The following is a 13,965-nucleotide window of genomic DNA, read 5'->3' as shown; positions in this document are numbered from 1 at the left end:
TTTATTGTTGAACTCACAAAATACAGAGAGGTCAGGAGACTCTAACCCTAACCCATCAGAGAGCGCACAACAAAGCACAAAGACTGAGACAATATATACACACAACAGGGGAACAGGCAACAGGTGGGAGAGCAGCAGCAACTGATCACAGGTAACAAACCAGAAATAAACCCATACAGGGCAAGAGACCATCAAAATAAAACAGGAAGGAACTAACACTGAGACACAGACTCACACATCTGAACCTGACACAAAGTCAGAGAAACAAACAGAGAGATGAGACACAGGAGAGGCAGCGAGGACACGAAAGGGAGCATCATAAAATAAGGAACTAGGAAATGATATTCCACTCAAAGGACTGCGAGTCCTGCAGGCAGGTTTCTGGCAAAACGGCTCATGCAGAGATCAAATATGTGACCTTTGTATTATCAGTGGAAAGGAATTCCCCACCGTATGCCAACTTTGGACTGAAAGGCGTCTGATAGTGCTGGCCGTGACACAACATGGAAATACTTCACTTTTATGGCAGAGAAATCCGTTACCTTAAAGCCGTCATGAGCGAATGAGGGTCAGTTATCAAAACCTTTAGAAGCTACAACTGGAGGGTGATGTTTACTCTTCTTATTGGACTTTGATGAATTATGAGATCTGAAGGTAACAATGGGATCCAATGGACACCATGGGAGGGACTTTGATCGTGCAGATGATTTAATCCTGGTTTTGCATCAGATACAAGAGAAAACAACCAAGTCAGCAGAAACATCAGCCAAGACAAACATCTGAACATCAACAAGGTGAAGATGAAGGTGCTCAGGATAAACACCACCTGTTGAAGGACAACACCTGGAGGATGTGAATGAGTTTAGGTACCTTGGTAGTATGGTAAATGTGAAATCTGTCCTGCTCTATGGTGCTGAAACATGGAGAATGACAAAGAAGACAGAACAAAATCAGGACCTCTGTCAGCAGACGAATGTTTGGGATCTGCTGGAAGGACGAAGTCAATAATGAGGATTTGTGGACGCTTGTGGGGGAGGAGCCAATAACACTGCACTAAAGTTAGGACACACTCTGCAGAAGCCTGCAAGCAGCATCACACAGCAGGTACTCCCCTGGACCCCCGGGGGTAATGGTTGGAGGAGGGAGATTCAGGGTGTGGGATTAAGCAGGACTGAAGTTAGTAGGAGGTCCAAGATAATAAAAAAAAAGACTGTTAGTAAACATTGTTGATATATTTTCAAACAGCATTAGCAGAAGCTAATGGATCTGCTCCACAGCGGCCCTGATGCCAGTGAGACCCCATCATTGAATTCAACTACAGGTCTCGTGGCTGCGTTTGGCTGCAGCCTGCATAAAGTGTTCACAGACTCTGGGTCACTGCAGGCTGCCTTGGGTTTGCTTCATTGTGCTGCTGTGAAGATTTGCTGTGTTTGTTTCCGTCTTTTGGCCTCTGATTGGTTCAGAGCTGAGGTCCACTTCCTGTCTGTGCATGAAATAACACACAGTGATACAACAGCTCATTATGCAAACAAGTAGTTCCTCTGAACAGCATTAATCTCATTTAAACCCCTGATAATCCGGGTCTCCTGGCCTCACTCACACACTGTGCATTGTTGCCGAGCCCCTCCTTTCTTTAATCGCTGCCCTCACCTCCAAAACACACCTCGATTTCATTCACGCACACACAGCACGATGAACACACTGGAGATAAACTTCATTTAAAATGAAGAATATTTATAAATTTCTATTTAGCAGAATATTATAAGTTTGATCAGAGGATTAGTGAGCTGTATGTCCTCAGTCTCTGAGCTCTTCAGCTGTGCTAATAACAGCATGAATATTCATTAAATTTCCAACTGAAAGTCCTGCATTAAAAATCCTGCTGAAGTAAATGTGAGGAGTAAAAGTCCATCAGCGTTGTTTGTAGTATCAGAAGTAAAAGTACTTAAGGATGTGATCTGATTAGTTTGCAGGAATGAAATTACATTTTTACATTAGTGTTAATTGTGTGATTTTGTGTGTTTGTTTTGTAATAGTTTAGCAGCTGATCATCGTTAGGAGGGCCATGATTGATCATTAATCTGAGGCTCTGTGAACTGTTTGTCGTCAGTTTTTTGTGTTATTTACTGCATTTTGTATTAGGTTGGTTCTTTTTGATTTAAAATGTATGTTTTGTTTTGTTATAACATATCTGTGATATTCAGGGAACCTCGGCCTCAGGCGGGCAGCTCGGTGCGTCGTCCTAACCCTGGTATCATGGTTACAAAACAATCAGAATGGCTGGAAACTCTAATTCAGGTGTGCTTAATGAGCTTTTTGCAAAGCTGAATCTGCTCCGACACTTAAACTCTTCTATAAAGTGAACGTGTGTTCGGCCCGTCGGCAGGCAGCGTTCCCAGGAATCCAGAAGCAGTTATAGCGGAGATGGTTTTCCTGAAGCCTGGTGGTGAATGTTAGACAGTTTGTTTGGATCAGCAGGTGACGTCCTGCGATGTTCAGGTCACTGAGAGCAGCTACTGCTCCGTGTACCAAAAACTAATCTTAAACACAGGAGGGGGGGGCAAACTTTCTCAGCCATCACCCCTGACCAGTGGAATAACCCTCTGTTTCAGCGCCTCGGTCAGCTTCGCTGTTTTAAATGTGCTCTTTAAATAAATTTGGATTTTTGTGGCAGAAAATCAGCCAAATGGAAAAACTGGACTAAAGGAGCAAAACGAGCAAAGAAGACAGATTCAGTCTCCATGAAGACAAACTGAACTCTGGAGGGCTCACAGTTCGGCAGGCTTCAGTTTAAAGCTGGGCACACGGGGGGGGGTCGTGGTTTTGGGGGTTTGGATGCTTGTTTTTTAGGGATTTCTGAAAGCAGATTTATTGAGCCCGGTTCCAGCTGCTCATGAAAATGCCCTTGTGTTGAAGCTCGGCGGGTCATGAGACTCCCAGAAGGATTACCTCGGACTGGAGTCATGAGACCGGCTCCAACAAAGAGCCCTGCTGCCTCACATGCTTGTCACATGAACCTGCTCGACTGCATAAAGTCAACTCCTTTCTTATCTGCTGAAATGCACCCAGACTCCAGACTGAGATGCCCGGTCCTCGGTGAGTCCTCCTCGCAGAGCTGCAGGTTCTCACAGAGCTGCTGGGTCTTCAGCTCAGGTTCAGTACTGAGCGCTGCTGCGGGCATCCACAGATTTATGATTCTTCTTCGCCTGATTTGAAGATGAAGCATCTCAGAGGTTTGTTGGTCTGAAATTTTCTGTGAGAATGTTTTTAGAAAACCGGATCAGGAGAGAAAATCTGAAAAAAAAAATGCAATTTTATTTGTTCAAAAGTTTTAAATAGCTTCAAAAATGCTAAAAAAACAAAACAAAAAACTTTATCAGGTGTGTTCAGACTGTCAGGATGTTCATGACACATGAGCAAAAACTGAACAGGAGACCAGATTTTATCTACCAAGAAGTTTCCTTTTTCTAGGTCGTCGTGATGATTCATGATGATTCATGTTTATTCCCACTGAGTGATCTCAAGCTGCTGTCTGGGTTTGTAAACAAACAAACAAACAAGCAAACAAACAAACAAACAAAAACCATCAGTCTGAACAGTAACATCAAACCCAACATCAAAAAAACTCTTTTGCAGGCCCAAAGCTCTCCAAGCTGAGACTCGCAGGCTGAAGGCAAACGTTCTCACGGTGCTGTTTTTTTGGCCACTTTAACTTCTGCACCCAAATCTCTCAAACATCCACCATAGCGGCAGGTAACGACTCCCCTCCATCATTTCAGCATTTCCATGACGTGTCCTCCCTCTGCAGCTGCTTTCACACACTAGTGTCGGGACAATCCGGCTTCATCTTCCACAGTTGTGTGTTTTCACATGCAGCTCTCAGGAGGCGGATTCTCCCTCCTGGACGCACTCAGTCTGCTTTGGCTGTGGACTCTGCCTGGATGGAGCACACAGGAGGCGGCCCCCTGGAAAACTACCTGCTCATTTCCCACACTGACCCTGCTGGACATCAGACGGACTCGCGCTGATCACACTGTGTTACATTTGAATTCTCACATCCTGATGTTTTTGGTCTCGAAACACCAGGACTGAAGTTCACGGGTGAAAACTGTGGCCTCTGTTTGTGACCCCACAGCTGCTCAGACGTCTCTGCTTAAAGTTAAACCCACAAACAGTGACTTCAGGCTCGCTCTCTGATGAGTCACTGATCAGGTTTTCACTCATTCTCTTCCTCATCTTCCTCGGCTGCCGGGAGGATGGGCAGGGAAAGATGATGATGATGATGATGATGATGGAGGGTCATCGCTCACGTGAAAAAGACAATAAAACTGAGGGTCATGTGCCGTTAGAACGGTAATCCTCCATCATCCAGAGTGCAGGAATTTGACAAAGTGCAGACGCACAATAACAAACAGTCATTAGTGGTGTTTGGATTTAAACACACAGGAAACGGAGCTTTAAAGGGGAGTTCCGTGTGTTTTTCTGCGCAGCGCCGGGATTAGGACGGCAGATAAGAGGATTGGGTGCATAAAGAAATGGAAAGCTTCACTCTCCCAGAAATTGGCCAGATAGATTCAGACACGAGCAGTTTGGTGTTTCATTTATTTCATGCAGAGCTGCAGCTGCAGGGACAAAGATGAACCACTGACCAGAGCGCTGACACTCAGCTGATTTCCTCTTTATAGTTTGCATTATTAGACACATGATGGTAACAATTCACTAAACTTGTTTTATTGTAAACATCTTCTCGGAGCCATAACTTATTTTGTAATCATGTTTACGGACTCATGTGAGACATATGTAATCCACAAACATCCAGCAGGAAACGCTGAATAAATAATTTTCTGCGATCAAACCGAGAGAATGAACATGTTCACCTCAAGTCTGAAAACAGACATCAGCTCTTCAGCAACCTTTAAAGACCTCAAATATAAAGATCACTGTGGGCTGTGAGTGAAGTTTATTGTGCTGAATTAATAATTAAAGTTCCCGTTAAACTGGGAGGAAGAACACGGGTCTCAGGGTGCGCGTGTTTTCTGTTCACTGATCAGTGTGAAGACGTGAAGCTGCAGCATCCTGATGTTTCTTCTTCATCGCCTGTTTTTCAGATCCAGAGAGCTTGGATCGAGAGAACCTTCCAGAAGAGGGAATGCATCCAGATTATTCCCAGCAAAGACCCCAGCAGGTAACGACGCTCCTCTGCCTCTCCGCTTGTATCCCAGCACGGAGCTGTTAAAATACAGCAGCAGTGACACTTTTTATTCACAGCCTTCACACACACATTAAAACGATTATCAACACGTTGTTCTGTCTTCAGGTGTGTTCACGTAACCTTTATCAGCTCCTCCTCCTCCTCATGGAGCTAAAGGTTGTTGGGCTCTCAGGTTTTGTTGTGTTGTTCCTCGTTTTATATTTTCAGCTTAGCTTTTCTGTTCTCTTGTGCTTTGAGGGTTTTAGGTTGAACCTCTGCCTTGGTTTTATTATTCTGGTCTGTTTTTCAGTTCTGAGATCAGACTTTGTCTTCAGGGTCTCCTCAGTGTTTCCTGTGTGTAGTTTAGTGTTACTGAGTTAGTTCCTTGTGTTTTGCTTTATTGTTCTCTTGCCTCTGTGTTTAGTTTCCTGTTTTACTTTGTGTCTCTGAGTTTGACTTCATGATTGTCATTATTTTCTTCACCTGTGCCCCCCCCCCCCCCCCGCTCATCTGCATAAATAGCCCGGCCCTTCCCCTTAGTGTCTGTGCCTTCTTGGCTTTATAGTTTGGGACTGTGACATAATGTAATGCCATTGATTAGGTGCTTTGGTCATGTGACCTTGCAGCTGTCAGTAGGCGTGTTGTGAAGCCTGCTCTCAGACTCCGCACCCTGAAGGTGTCTAACCTCAGCTTCAGTAATTGTACTGCTGGTCTGCCTCCTACAGAGGTGAAAATGATCAGCACTAAATGAAAACCTGAGTTTCTGGTCTCTGACAGGCGCAGCTGCAGTCAGTGCAGAGACATGTATAATGATCAGCACCTCTAACCTGTCTTCATTCAGGTGCAGCTGTGGTCAGCTGGTGGCGCAGCACACTGCCATCCCTCTAGGAGCCAAAGAGGAGGGGGCCCCGCTGATCCAGCTGGAGGTCCAACCTACAGAGAGATGGAGTGCCCTCAGACACACCCAGGCCTCCCCCACTGATGCCTACGGAGTCCTGGAGTTTCAGGGAGGAGGACATGTCAACAAGGCCATGGTACCTGAAAAGTGAGATGTTAGGTTTACTGGGAGGTTCATGTAGATTTCTAACAACCCTCTGTCCCTCCTTTCCCCCCTCCCAGTACATCCGGGTCTCATTTGACTCCAAACCAGATTCCCTGCTCCACTTGATGGTGAAAGACTGGCAGTTAGAGCTCCCCACGCTACTAAGCTCTGTTCACGGAGGCCTCCAGAACTTTGACTTGCCTCCCAAGCTGAAGCAGGTCTTTGGTAAAGGCCTGATCAAAGCTGCTGTCACCACTGGAGCCTGGATCTTCACTGGAGGAGTCAGTACAGGTGTGGCCCTCGGGCCTCTAGCCCTCTCAGACAGCTGTTTTCATTCTTTATGCTAAGATAGTCCTGTTTGACATTAAAGATGAGGTCTCTTCTGTCGTGACCTTTTTTCCAGGAGTGATCCGCCATGTTGGAGATGCTCTAAAAGACCATTCTTCCAAGTCCAGAGGGAAAGTTTGTGCTATTGGGATTGCACCATGGGGGATTGTGGAGAACAAAGAAGACCTGATTGGGAGAGACGTAAGACGAAGCAGGCTGAACGTGACTGTTGCTGACATCCACTGAATAGATGGCGTCTGTGTGGACGCATGCTTGGGATGTCCTGATACTGATGTGGAGTGTAAATGGGGCAGGCTGGTTTGAGACCGTGACTCTTATGTTCCAGGTGACCCGGCCGTATCAGACGATGTCCAACCCCCTCAGCAAGCTGTCAGTCCTGAACAGTAGCCACTCCCACTTTATCCTGGCCGATAACGGGACCTGTGGAAAGTACGGCGCTGAGGTCCGCCTCCGCCGGCAGCTGGAGAAGCACGTCTCTCTGCAGAAGATCAACACACGTGAGTCAAGCATGTGACCTACCAAAACAGCCAATCACTTCTCGTGTTCAGACTCGGAGGCTCATAGAGCCACGTGACCCCTCGTGTGACCTGTGGGTTTCCCTTTGTCATCCTATGCCTGGAGCTGTCTGTAAGGCAGGGACAGCAAAGGGGAGCTCAGCTGTCACCCCTCACTTCAAAGTCAGAGGACCCAGACCACCACGAATGATCAGAGATGCCAGGAACCAAAGGCTAAACACCTAGAAGCCCTTCGAGATGATGGTCGTCAGACAGCAACACGGTCGCATCGGTTTGCTCCTGTAAATTTAACAACAAACGAAACATTTTGTTCTGGCCGGAGCTCATGTGTCGCTCTTCAGGGCATGTTGAGCACAAAGTGCTATCCTGGCTCAATGGGCTTAAGTGTGACTGAGTCAGAGCAGTTTGCTGTGTACACATGAATTACAACTAACTACTGTCATGGTGGTAATGTGCTGTCTTAACATCCTATCTTAAATAATTTAAGCACAGTGCTGGACAGAGTGGTTCTAGAGTTGGGCCGAGCAGCACGGCCCTCTGCAGTAAAGAGATCATCTGGGTGGGTCGGGGCTCTCACAGTGAAGCTACACGAGGACTCTGCAGGATTGAGTGAAAGATGCTAGACCTCATGTGGGTGGTTTGGGGGGTGATGGATTTATGAACCCAGTTTAGCTGTGAAATATAAAAGCTGGAAGAAGAAATCACAAAGCAGTGCTGCAGTCAGGCTGATAATAGAAACCTGAAGGTCACTGGCTTCAAGTGCAGACGGTGACCAAAGCTCTCAAAGAAACTCACTGTGATAACGTTCGATGGGTAACTGCACCAACCTGCCCTGGTCAACTTTTTATTTATTTTTGTGTGTGGTTTCAGGTCTCGGTCAGGGGGTCCCAGTGGTGTGTTTAATCCTAGAGGGGGGTCCAAATGTCATCTCCATTGTACTGGAGAGTCTGAAGGAGGAGCCTCCTGTCCCGGTGGTGGTCTGTGACGGCAGCGGTCGCGCCTCAGACATCCTTTCCTTTGCTCACAGATACTGCGAGGAAGACGGGTGAGCTGAAGGGAAGCTTCTAACTACTATCTTATGAACAGGATTTCAGAACACTGCATTCATCCTGCTCGGCACTCATGTGGCTTCCTGGATGTTTCTCCTGCACAGGCTGGTGAGCGAGAGCGTCAGAGACCAGCTGCTGGTCACCATCCAGAAGACCTTCAACTACAGCCGCAGCCAGGCGCAGCAGATCTTCCTCATGGTGATGGAGTGCATGAAGAAGCGAGCTCTGGTAGGTCAGGGACAAACAGGAAGTATTCAGAGCTTCACATCACTGCAGTTTCCTGTCCTGTGTTCAATAATAAATATGCTCCTCATCCATAACTCATCTTGTGTTTGTCATTTATCACAAACCACCCCCACTAGTTTCATACACCTGCCGCTCATGGACAGACATCATCTCGGCCTCTGAGCAGTTCAGGGGTGAATGTATATGCTGCACACACCTGCTGCAGGTGGAGAAATTATTGTTGTCATGCTGTGATTTGAGTTCATGTTGAAACGCATCAGCTTATTTAAAAGTTCATCCCAGGTTTTTATGCCTGGTTGTGGCTCAGGAGGTAGAGCGGGTCACCTACTAATCAGAAGGTTGGTGGTTCGATCCCTGGCTGCTCCAAAGTATCCTTGGGCAAGATGCTGAACCCCGAGTTGCTCTGGATGCATTCATTGGCATGTTGGATAGAAATTACTTAGAATGAATGTGTGCAAACGTGTTGTATAAAGTGCTTAAAGTAGAAAAGGGAGCTGGATGATCACCTGTTACATGTCAGCATGCAAAGCTTGGTGCCAAACGGAGAACATGGGATCGGAGCTCTGAAGCTTGGATGCTGGTGCAACACTGTTGAGTCCGTCTGTCACTGCAACACTTCTGGAGTCACCAGATCAGTGACTTTATGTAAAACTCAATGTTCTTTAAGTGCTCAGAGTCCTCTTTGTACACCTTTCGAAGGGTTTACGTTTGGTTTTAGACCTCAGACTCTCTTAAGCTTTTTTATTTTTTGATGAAATCAAAATAACTATAATCTGTAACTTCTCCTAAACCTGACATGTGCACTCAGATGACCACGGTAAGAACATACAGTATGGGTTGGACACATTTCTGCAGATTACAAATTCATATTACACAAACCTGCTCACTGACATTAGCACAATGAAGGGTTTCCCTCTGACCCGACGCTGCAGCACTTAGTGGGGATTGTTCTGTGACCCTCCACCATTTATTTAATCCCACAATCCTCAGCTTCTTCCAAAGAACAGCTGCAGCAGCAGGCTGTCCATAAATTTAAAAATCTGAACATCAATTCACTTAAACTGATCTGCTGTCAGATTAAAATGCTTGGCTGCAGGTTCTCTGCAGAAATGACCTGAAGTCTGAAACATGAGGAAATAGAATAAAGATCCATCTTCAGCCATAGTCACATGTCATCGTCTCTGCTGTCCAGCAGAATATTCACAACCAGAGAAAAAGGCTGAGAGCCTTTACTTGGAGCATAAATCAGAGTTGATAAACCAGCACAATAAGACCAGAATAAACAAAATCCAGATTAAGACATGAAAACCAGCAGAGGAATCTGAAAGCCTCCCTCACGTCCAAACGACAGATTCTCCCGCTGCGCTTCTCCTATACTGACTCTTACTGAGGGTCCTTCATATATTACCTCACTGGGAAGCCTTCAGAGTGCAGGATGGTGCTCCAGGGTCACATCTGCACTCCCATAGGTATCAGAACAGTGAGGCCAATCCATTCATCTCTGCTGTAGACTGAGAACCTTTAGGTTTGACATTAAAAGATGAGTAAGAGACAAAGATCAACATCTCAGCTTTTATTTCCAGGTGTTTACATCTGGATCTGATACACAGGTCAGAAGATAGCAGCTTTGGGTTGAACCCACCCATTTTACTTGTGAGCAGCAGTATTGGAACATGTGTGTCTTGTTTACGCTCAGATTCAGATGTGGGTTTTCCTGTGCAGACTGTGCATTTGTAGTTAGAGGAGTAACCAACATGGAAACCAGACTGTGGGTGAAAAACAGAGAAGATGGAAAATCAATCAGAGCCATAACCAGTCCAGCTGTGTGGAACGTCCTGAAGAAGAAAGTTATCACAGGTGTGACAGTAACAGATATGCAACAGGTAGAACAAGGAAAGCAAGTACACTGTACATGCTGTAAAGAAAGAGCCTAAAACAGCTGTTAGTGACACCAGCAACAACCTGCAGGAGTGAAGGGATCACAATCTACTGTTTGCAGAAGACTTCGTGAACTTACAGGGGCTTCACCAGAAGATACAAACCACTAGTTAGGAAGAAGAAGAGGAAGGCCAGGCTGGAATCCGCCAACAGAGACGAGCCTCAGAAACTCTAAGACAAAGTTTTATGGACCAATGAGACAAAGAGGAACCGTTACCATGGTGCTGGAAAGGCTAAAGTTTGGAGAAAGAAAAGATCTGCTCGTGACCCCAAACATACGAGCTCATCTGTGAAGCTCAGTGGAGGTGAAGTCATAGCTTGGGCTCACATGGCTTCTTCTGGGATGGGCTCATCAATCTTAATCGGTGATGTCATCATGATGTCAGCAGTACGATGGACTCTACAGAAGCATTTTGTTTGTCAATTTAAAGAAAGATGCAGGAAAACTGATTCATCGTGCAGCAGGACAACGACCCAAAACACACACAGGAGCTCATCGGGGCAGGAAGTGAAAAGAATATAGAATAGAAAAGAATGCCTTTATTGTCATTATACAGGATGTACAATGAGACTGGAGAGTGCTGAGTCAATCTCCAGAATTAAATCCTGAGGAACATTTTAGCAGCCCCCCCTCCCCCCCCTCCCCCAATTGTGGTTTCTTGATCAAGAGTTTGTGTGAAACAATTTAGGCCCTCATCTTCATCGTCAAATATCAGAAGAAAAAATACATTTCAAAATTGTGTTTGGGTTCCTGATCTGTGCTGGGTGGGGTGGATACAAACAGGCATATCTGAAATTATGATATTTTGATCGTCCAACTCTGCATACAGGAGTCAGTAACTGCTAATTAGCTGATTTTTATGTTTGATCACAGGAACTCGATCCTCAGTGATTCTGAGGTTCACTGAGCTCTCAGGTGTGCTGCGTGTAGTTCACAGTGTTGTTTCTCTGTTGTGTAGATCACAGTGTTCAGGATGGGCTCAGAGGGACAGCAGGACATCGAGATGTCCATCCTCACAGCTCTGCTCAAAGGTTGGTGTGTAGACTGGACATATTAATGCTGCTGTTTGTTACCAGCCTATTAAAAAGGCTCCTGTTTGTTGTCCTGTGTTTGAGTTCAGGATCATCTCTATAATCGCTCTGACTACATCAAAGTAAATGATGTTTTTCTCTGTGTAAAATGAGGCGTTTAGTGTAATGATTATGTGAGTGTGATGAAGGCCACATGTTGCAGACAATAAAGGTAATTTCTTCTGGCATATGGAGCCACAGTGATTTCACAGGGTTTCATAGATCAGTATGACAGTAACAACACAGTGTTACTGATATCTGTTCTGTGTGGAGGTGGAACTGACACTTCACATCAGGCCTGTTTTTCCTGGTTTCAGGTACGAATGCGTCGGCCTCGGATCAGCTGAGTTTGGCTTTGGCCTGGAACAGAGTGGACATCGCTCGCAGTCAGATCTTTGTGTATGGACTCCACTGGCCTGTGAGTTCACAGATCCAGCAGCTATCTAGACATCATTTCTCAGCTTCCTCACTCTGTTTTTTCTTTCACTTCTGTCTGTGTGGATCATTGATTCTTCAGCTGCTTATTTCCTGTTTCAGCCGGTGCGCGCCTCACCTGCTGACCGTCCGAAGAGCCCGGTAGCCCGGCGACCATCAGCTGGAGCGGGCAAAGGGAAAGCCCGGGGCAAGAAGGGGAAAGGAGGCAAGACCAAACCTGAACCTCCGGAAGAGACGGACCCCCGGAAACTGGAGCTGCTCAACTGGGTAAGAAACTAAAACTGATGTCCTCATCTTTAATAACCACCACCAACATTCACTGAAAGAAAGCAGCAGGTGTGGGACAGGTGTTTTTGTGTGGGACAGGTGAACTCACTGGAGCAGGCCATGATGGACGCTCTGGTGTTGGACAGAGTAGACTTTGTCAAGCTACTGATTGAGAACGGTGTCAACATCCACCACTTCCTCACCATCCCCCGGCTGGAGGAGCTGTACAACACGGTGAGAGGACACTACCTGAGTCCAGAGTCTCACCTGCCTTTACACTAAAAAAAGCTCTTTATAAAAAAAAACTAAAATACCAAAAAAGACCTGACATTTTTTAAAACCAGCATTAAAATCCATCAGCAGCAGAAATAAATAACCACCTTTAAAAGCAGCAAAAAGCATCAGCCTGTTTTATGACCTGAACTTTGCTGCTACAAGATTCATGACGACATTAAAGTGGAGGCGATGATCCTGAAATAACAGCAGTGTGAGAGTCCTGATTACAGCAGGTAATAAACACACCTCAGATTCACTCACTGGTGGCTTCAGGGGTGCTGAACTGAGCCGCAGTGGAGCGTGAGCACCCCCTGCTGGTGATATGGGCTTATGTCACCTTTCAAATGGTTTCTAAGAGCCCTTTTTTTTTATTGATGCAGTGGATGCAAAGCTTTAAGCATTAGTTAAACAATAGTTACCCTCATCATTAATTATGTGTCATCAGAGTTTTTAATAGAGTAAACATGCAGAACAGCCATCACACTTCTGCTTTAAAGACAAAGAAAGTCTGCACACTGAGGCGTGATGGACTGGAGGACAAGCATGCACTGATGCTGCACGTTCCCAGTAAACGGTGTGTCATCAGCACTGACCTGACAAACATGATGGAAGAGCATTTATGATGAATATGTGAGTAAAAATGTGGAGCAGGCACATAAAAAGCAGAAGCTCTGCTGTAACGGCCGTGTTCTCTCTGCTCTGCAGCTTAGCGTCCGTCTCCTGTTATATCACTGCTGATGTCTCTAAGCTTGCTCTGATCCACAATAAAAGCTCTTAAAACAATGTTTTAGCCATGTTATTGTCAGATTATAAAACAGCTCTCTGCTGCAGTCTGTGTGCGTGCTGCTCATCACGTCCTCTGGTCACTTAGTGACTCTGTTAATTTGTCAAAATTGCATTAGCAGAGAATCTGCTGCTGCTTTTGTTTGCGTCATCTTTGTGGTTTGTTTCTGCAGAAACTGGGACCAGCCAACACGCTTCACTTTTTGGTTCGTGACGTCAAGAAGGTGAGTACAGTACTCTGGACTCCCAGAAAATATTTAAACTGCACTGTAAGCTTTGAGCTCCGGCTGCTGTTCCCCAAACGGTACCAGGGCAGAACTGATGATGCACCAGCCAACACAGCATTGGTGGAAAATGTGTATGTGAGCCTTAACAGAGGTGTGAACCTGCTGTGTCCTGTTCATGGAAGGAAACCTTCTACATGTGCAGAAAGAACATGAGCAGAAACCATGAGGAATGAGTGAACGATGTATCGCACCATGATGTATGTTTCAGGGGAATCTTCCTCCAGATTACCAGATCACACTCATCGATATTGGACTGGTACTGGAGTTCCTGATGGGAGGAGCTTTTCGCTGCAATTACACAAGGAAGAGCTTCAGGACCCTGTATAACAACCTGTACGGCCTCAAAAGAGTGAGTAAAGCTATGTACCACAGGCCTTCAAGGTGGCTGTAATTAAACCTCTACTTAAAAAGCCATCACTGACCCAGCTGTCTTAGCTAATTATAGGCCAATCTCCAACCTTCCTTTTCTCTCAAAGATCCTTGAAAGAGTAGTTGTAAAACAGCTCACTGATCATCT

The 13,965-nt window shown here is 45.7% G+C and overlaps 1 protein-coding gene and 1 long non-coding RNA gene across 2 annotated transcripts; both read left to right on the top strand.

Moving 5' to 3' along the window:
- Positions 1 to 3,034: 3,034 nt before the first annotated feature.
- Positions 3,035 to 6,094, top strand: LOC115800547 (uncharacterized). Its single transcript, XR_004021683.1, has 3 exons — positions 3,035 to 3,233; positions 5,109 to 5,185; positions 6,033 to 6,094. It is a non-coding gene; the product is annotated as an uncharacterized LOC115800547 (long non-coding RNA).
- Positions 6,091 to 8,145, top strand: LOC115800540 (transient receptor potential cation channel subfamily M member 1-like). The gene is made up of 5 exons (XM_030757973.1): positions 6,091 to 6,225; positions 6,311 to 6,524; positions 6,637 to 6,761; positions 6,907 to 7,089; positions 7,915 to 8,145. The coding sequence occupies exons 1-5, from the start codon at positions 6,223 to 6,225 to the stop codon at positions 8,143 to 8,145; spliced, it is 756 nt and encodes a 251-aa protein (XP_030613833.1). The 5' UTR covers positions 6,091 to 6,222.
- The last annotated feature ends 5,820 nt before the right edge of the window (positions 8,146 to 13,965 follow it).

The sequence above is a fragment of the Archocentrus centrarchus genome, chromosome 3 (assembly GCF_007364275.1).
Source record: "Archocentrus centrarchus isolate MPI-CPG fArcCen1 chromosome 3, fArcCen1, whole genome shotgun sequence".
Classification (NCBI taxonomy): Eukaryota; Metazoa; Chordata; class Actinopteri; order Cichliformes; family Cichlidae; genus Archocentrus; species Archocentrus centrarchus.
This window is presented reverse-complemented; position numbering and strand designations above follow the sequence as displayed.

Coding starts and splice junctions, on each gene's coding strand:
- LOC115800540 (XM_030757973.1), top strand. Junction 6,525..6,636: donor CACTGGAGGAGTCAGTACAG/GTGTGGCCCTCG, acceptor CCTTTTTTCCAG/GAGTGATCCGCCATGTTGGA. Junction 7,090..7,914: donor TCAACACACGTGAGTCAAGC/ATGTGACCTACC, acceptor TCGATGGGTAAC/TGCACCAACCTGCCCTGGTC.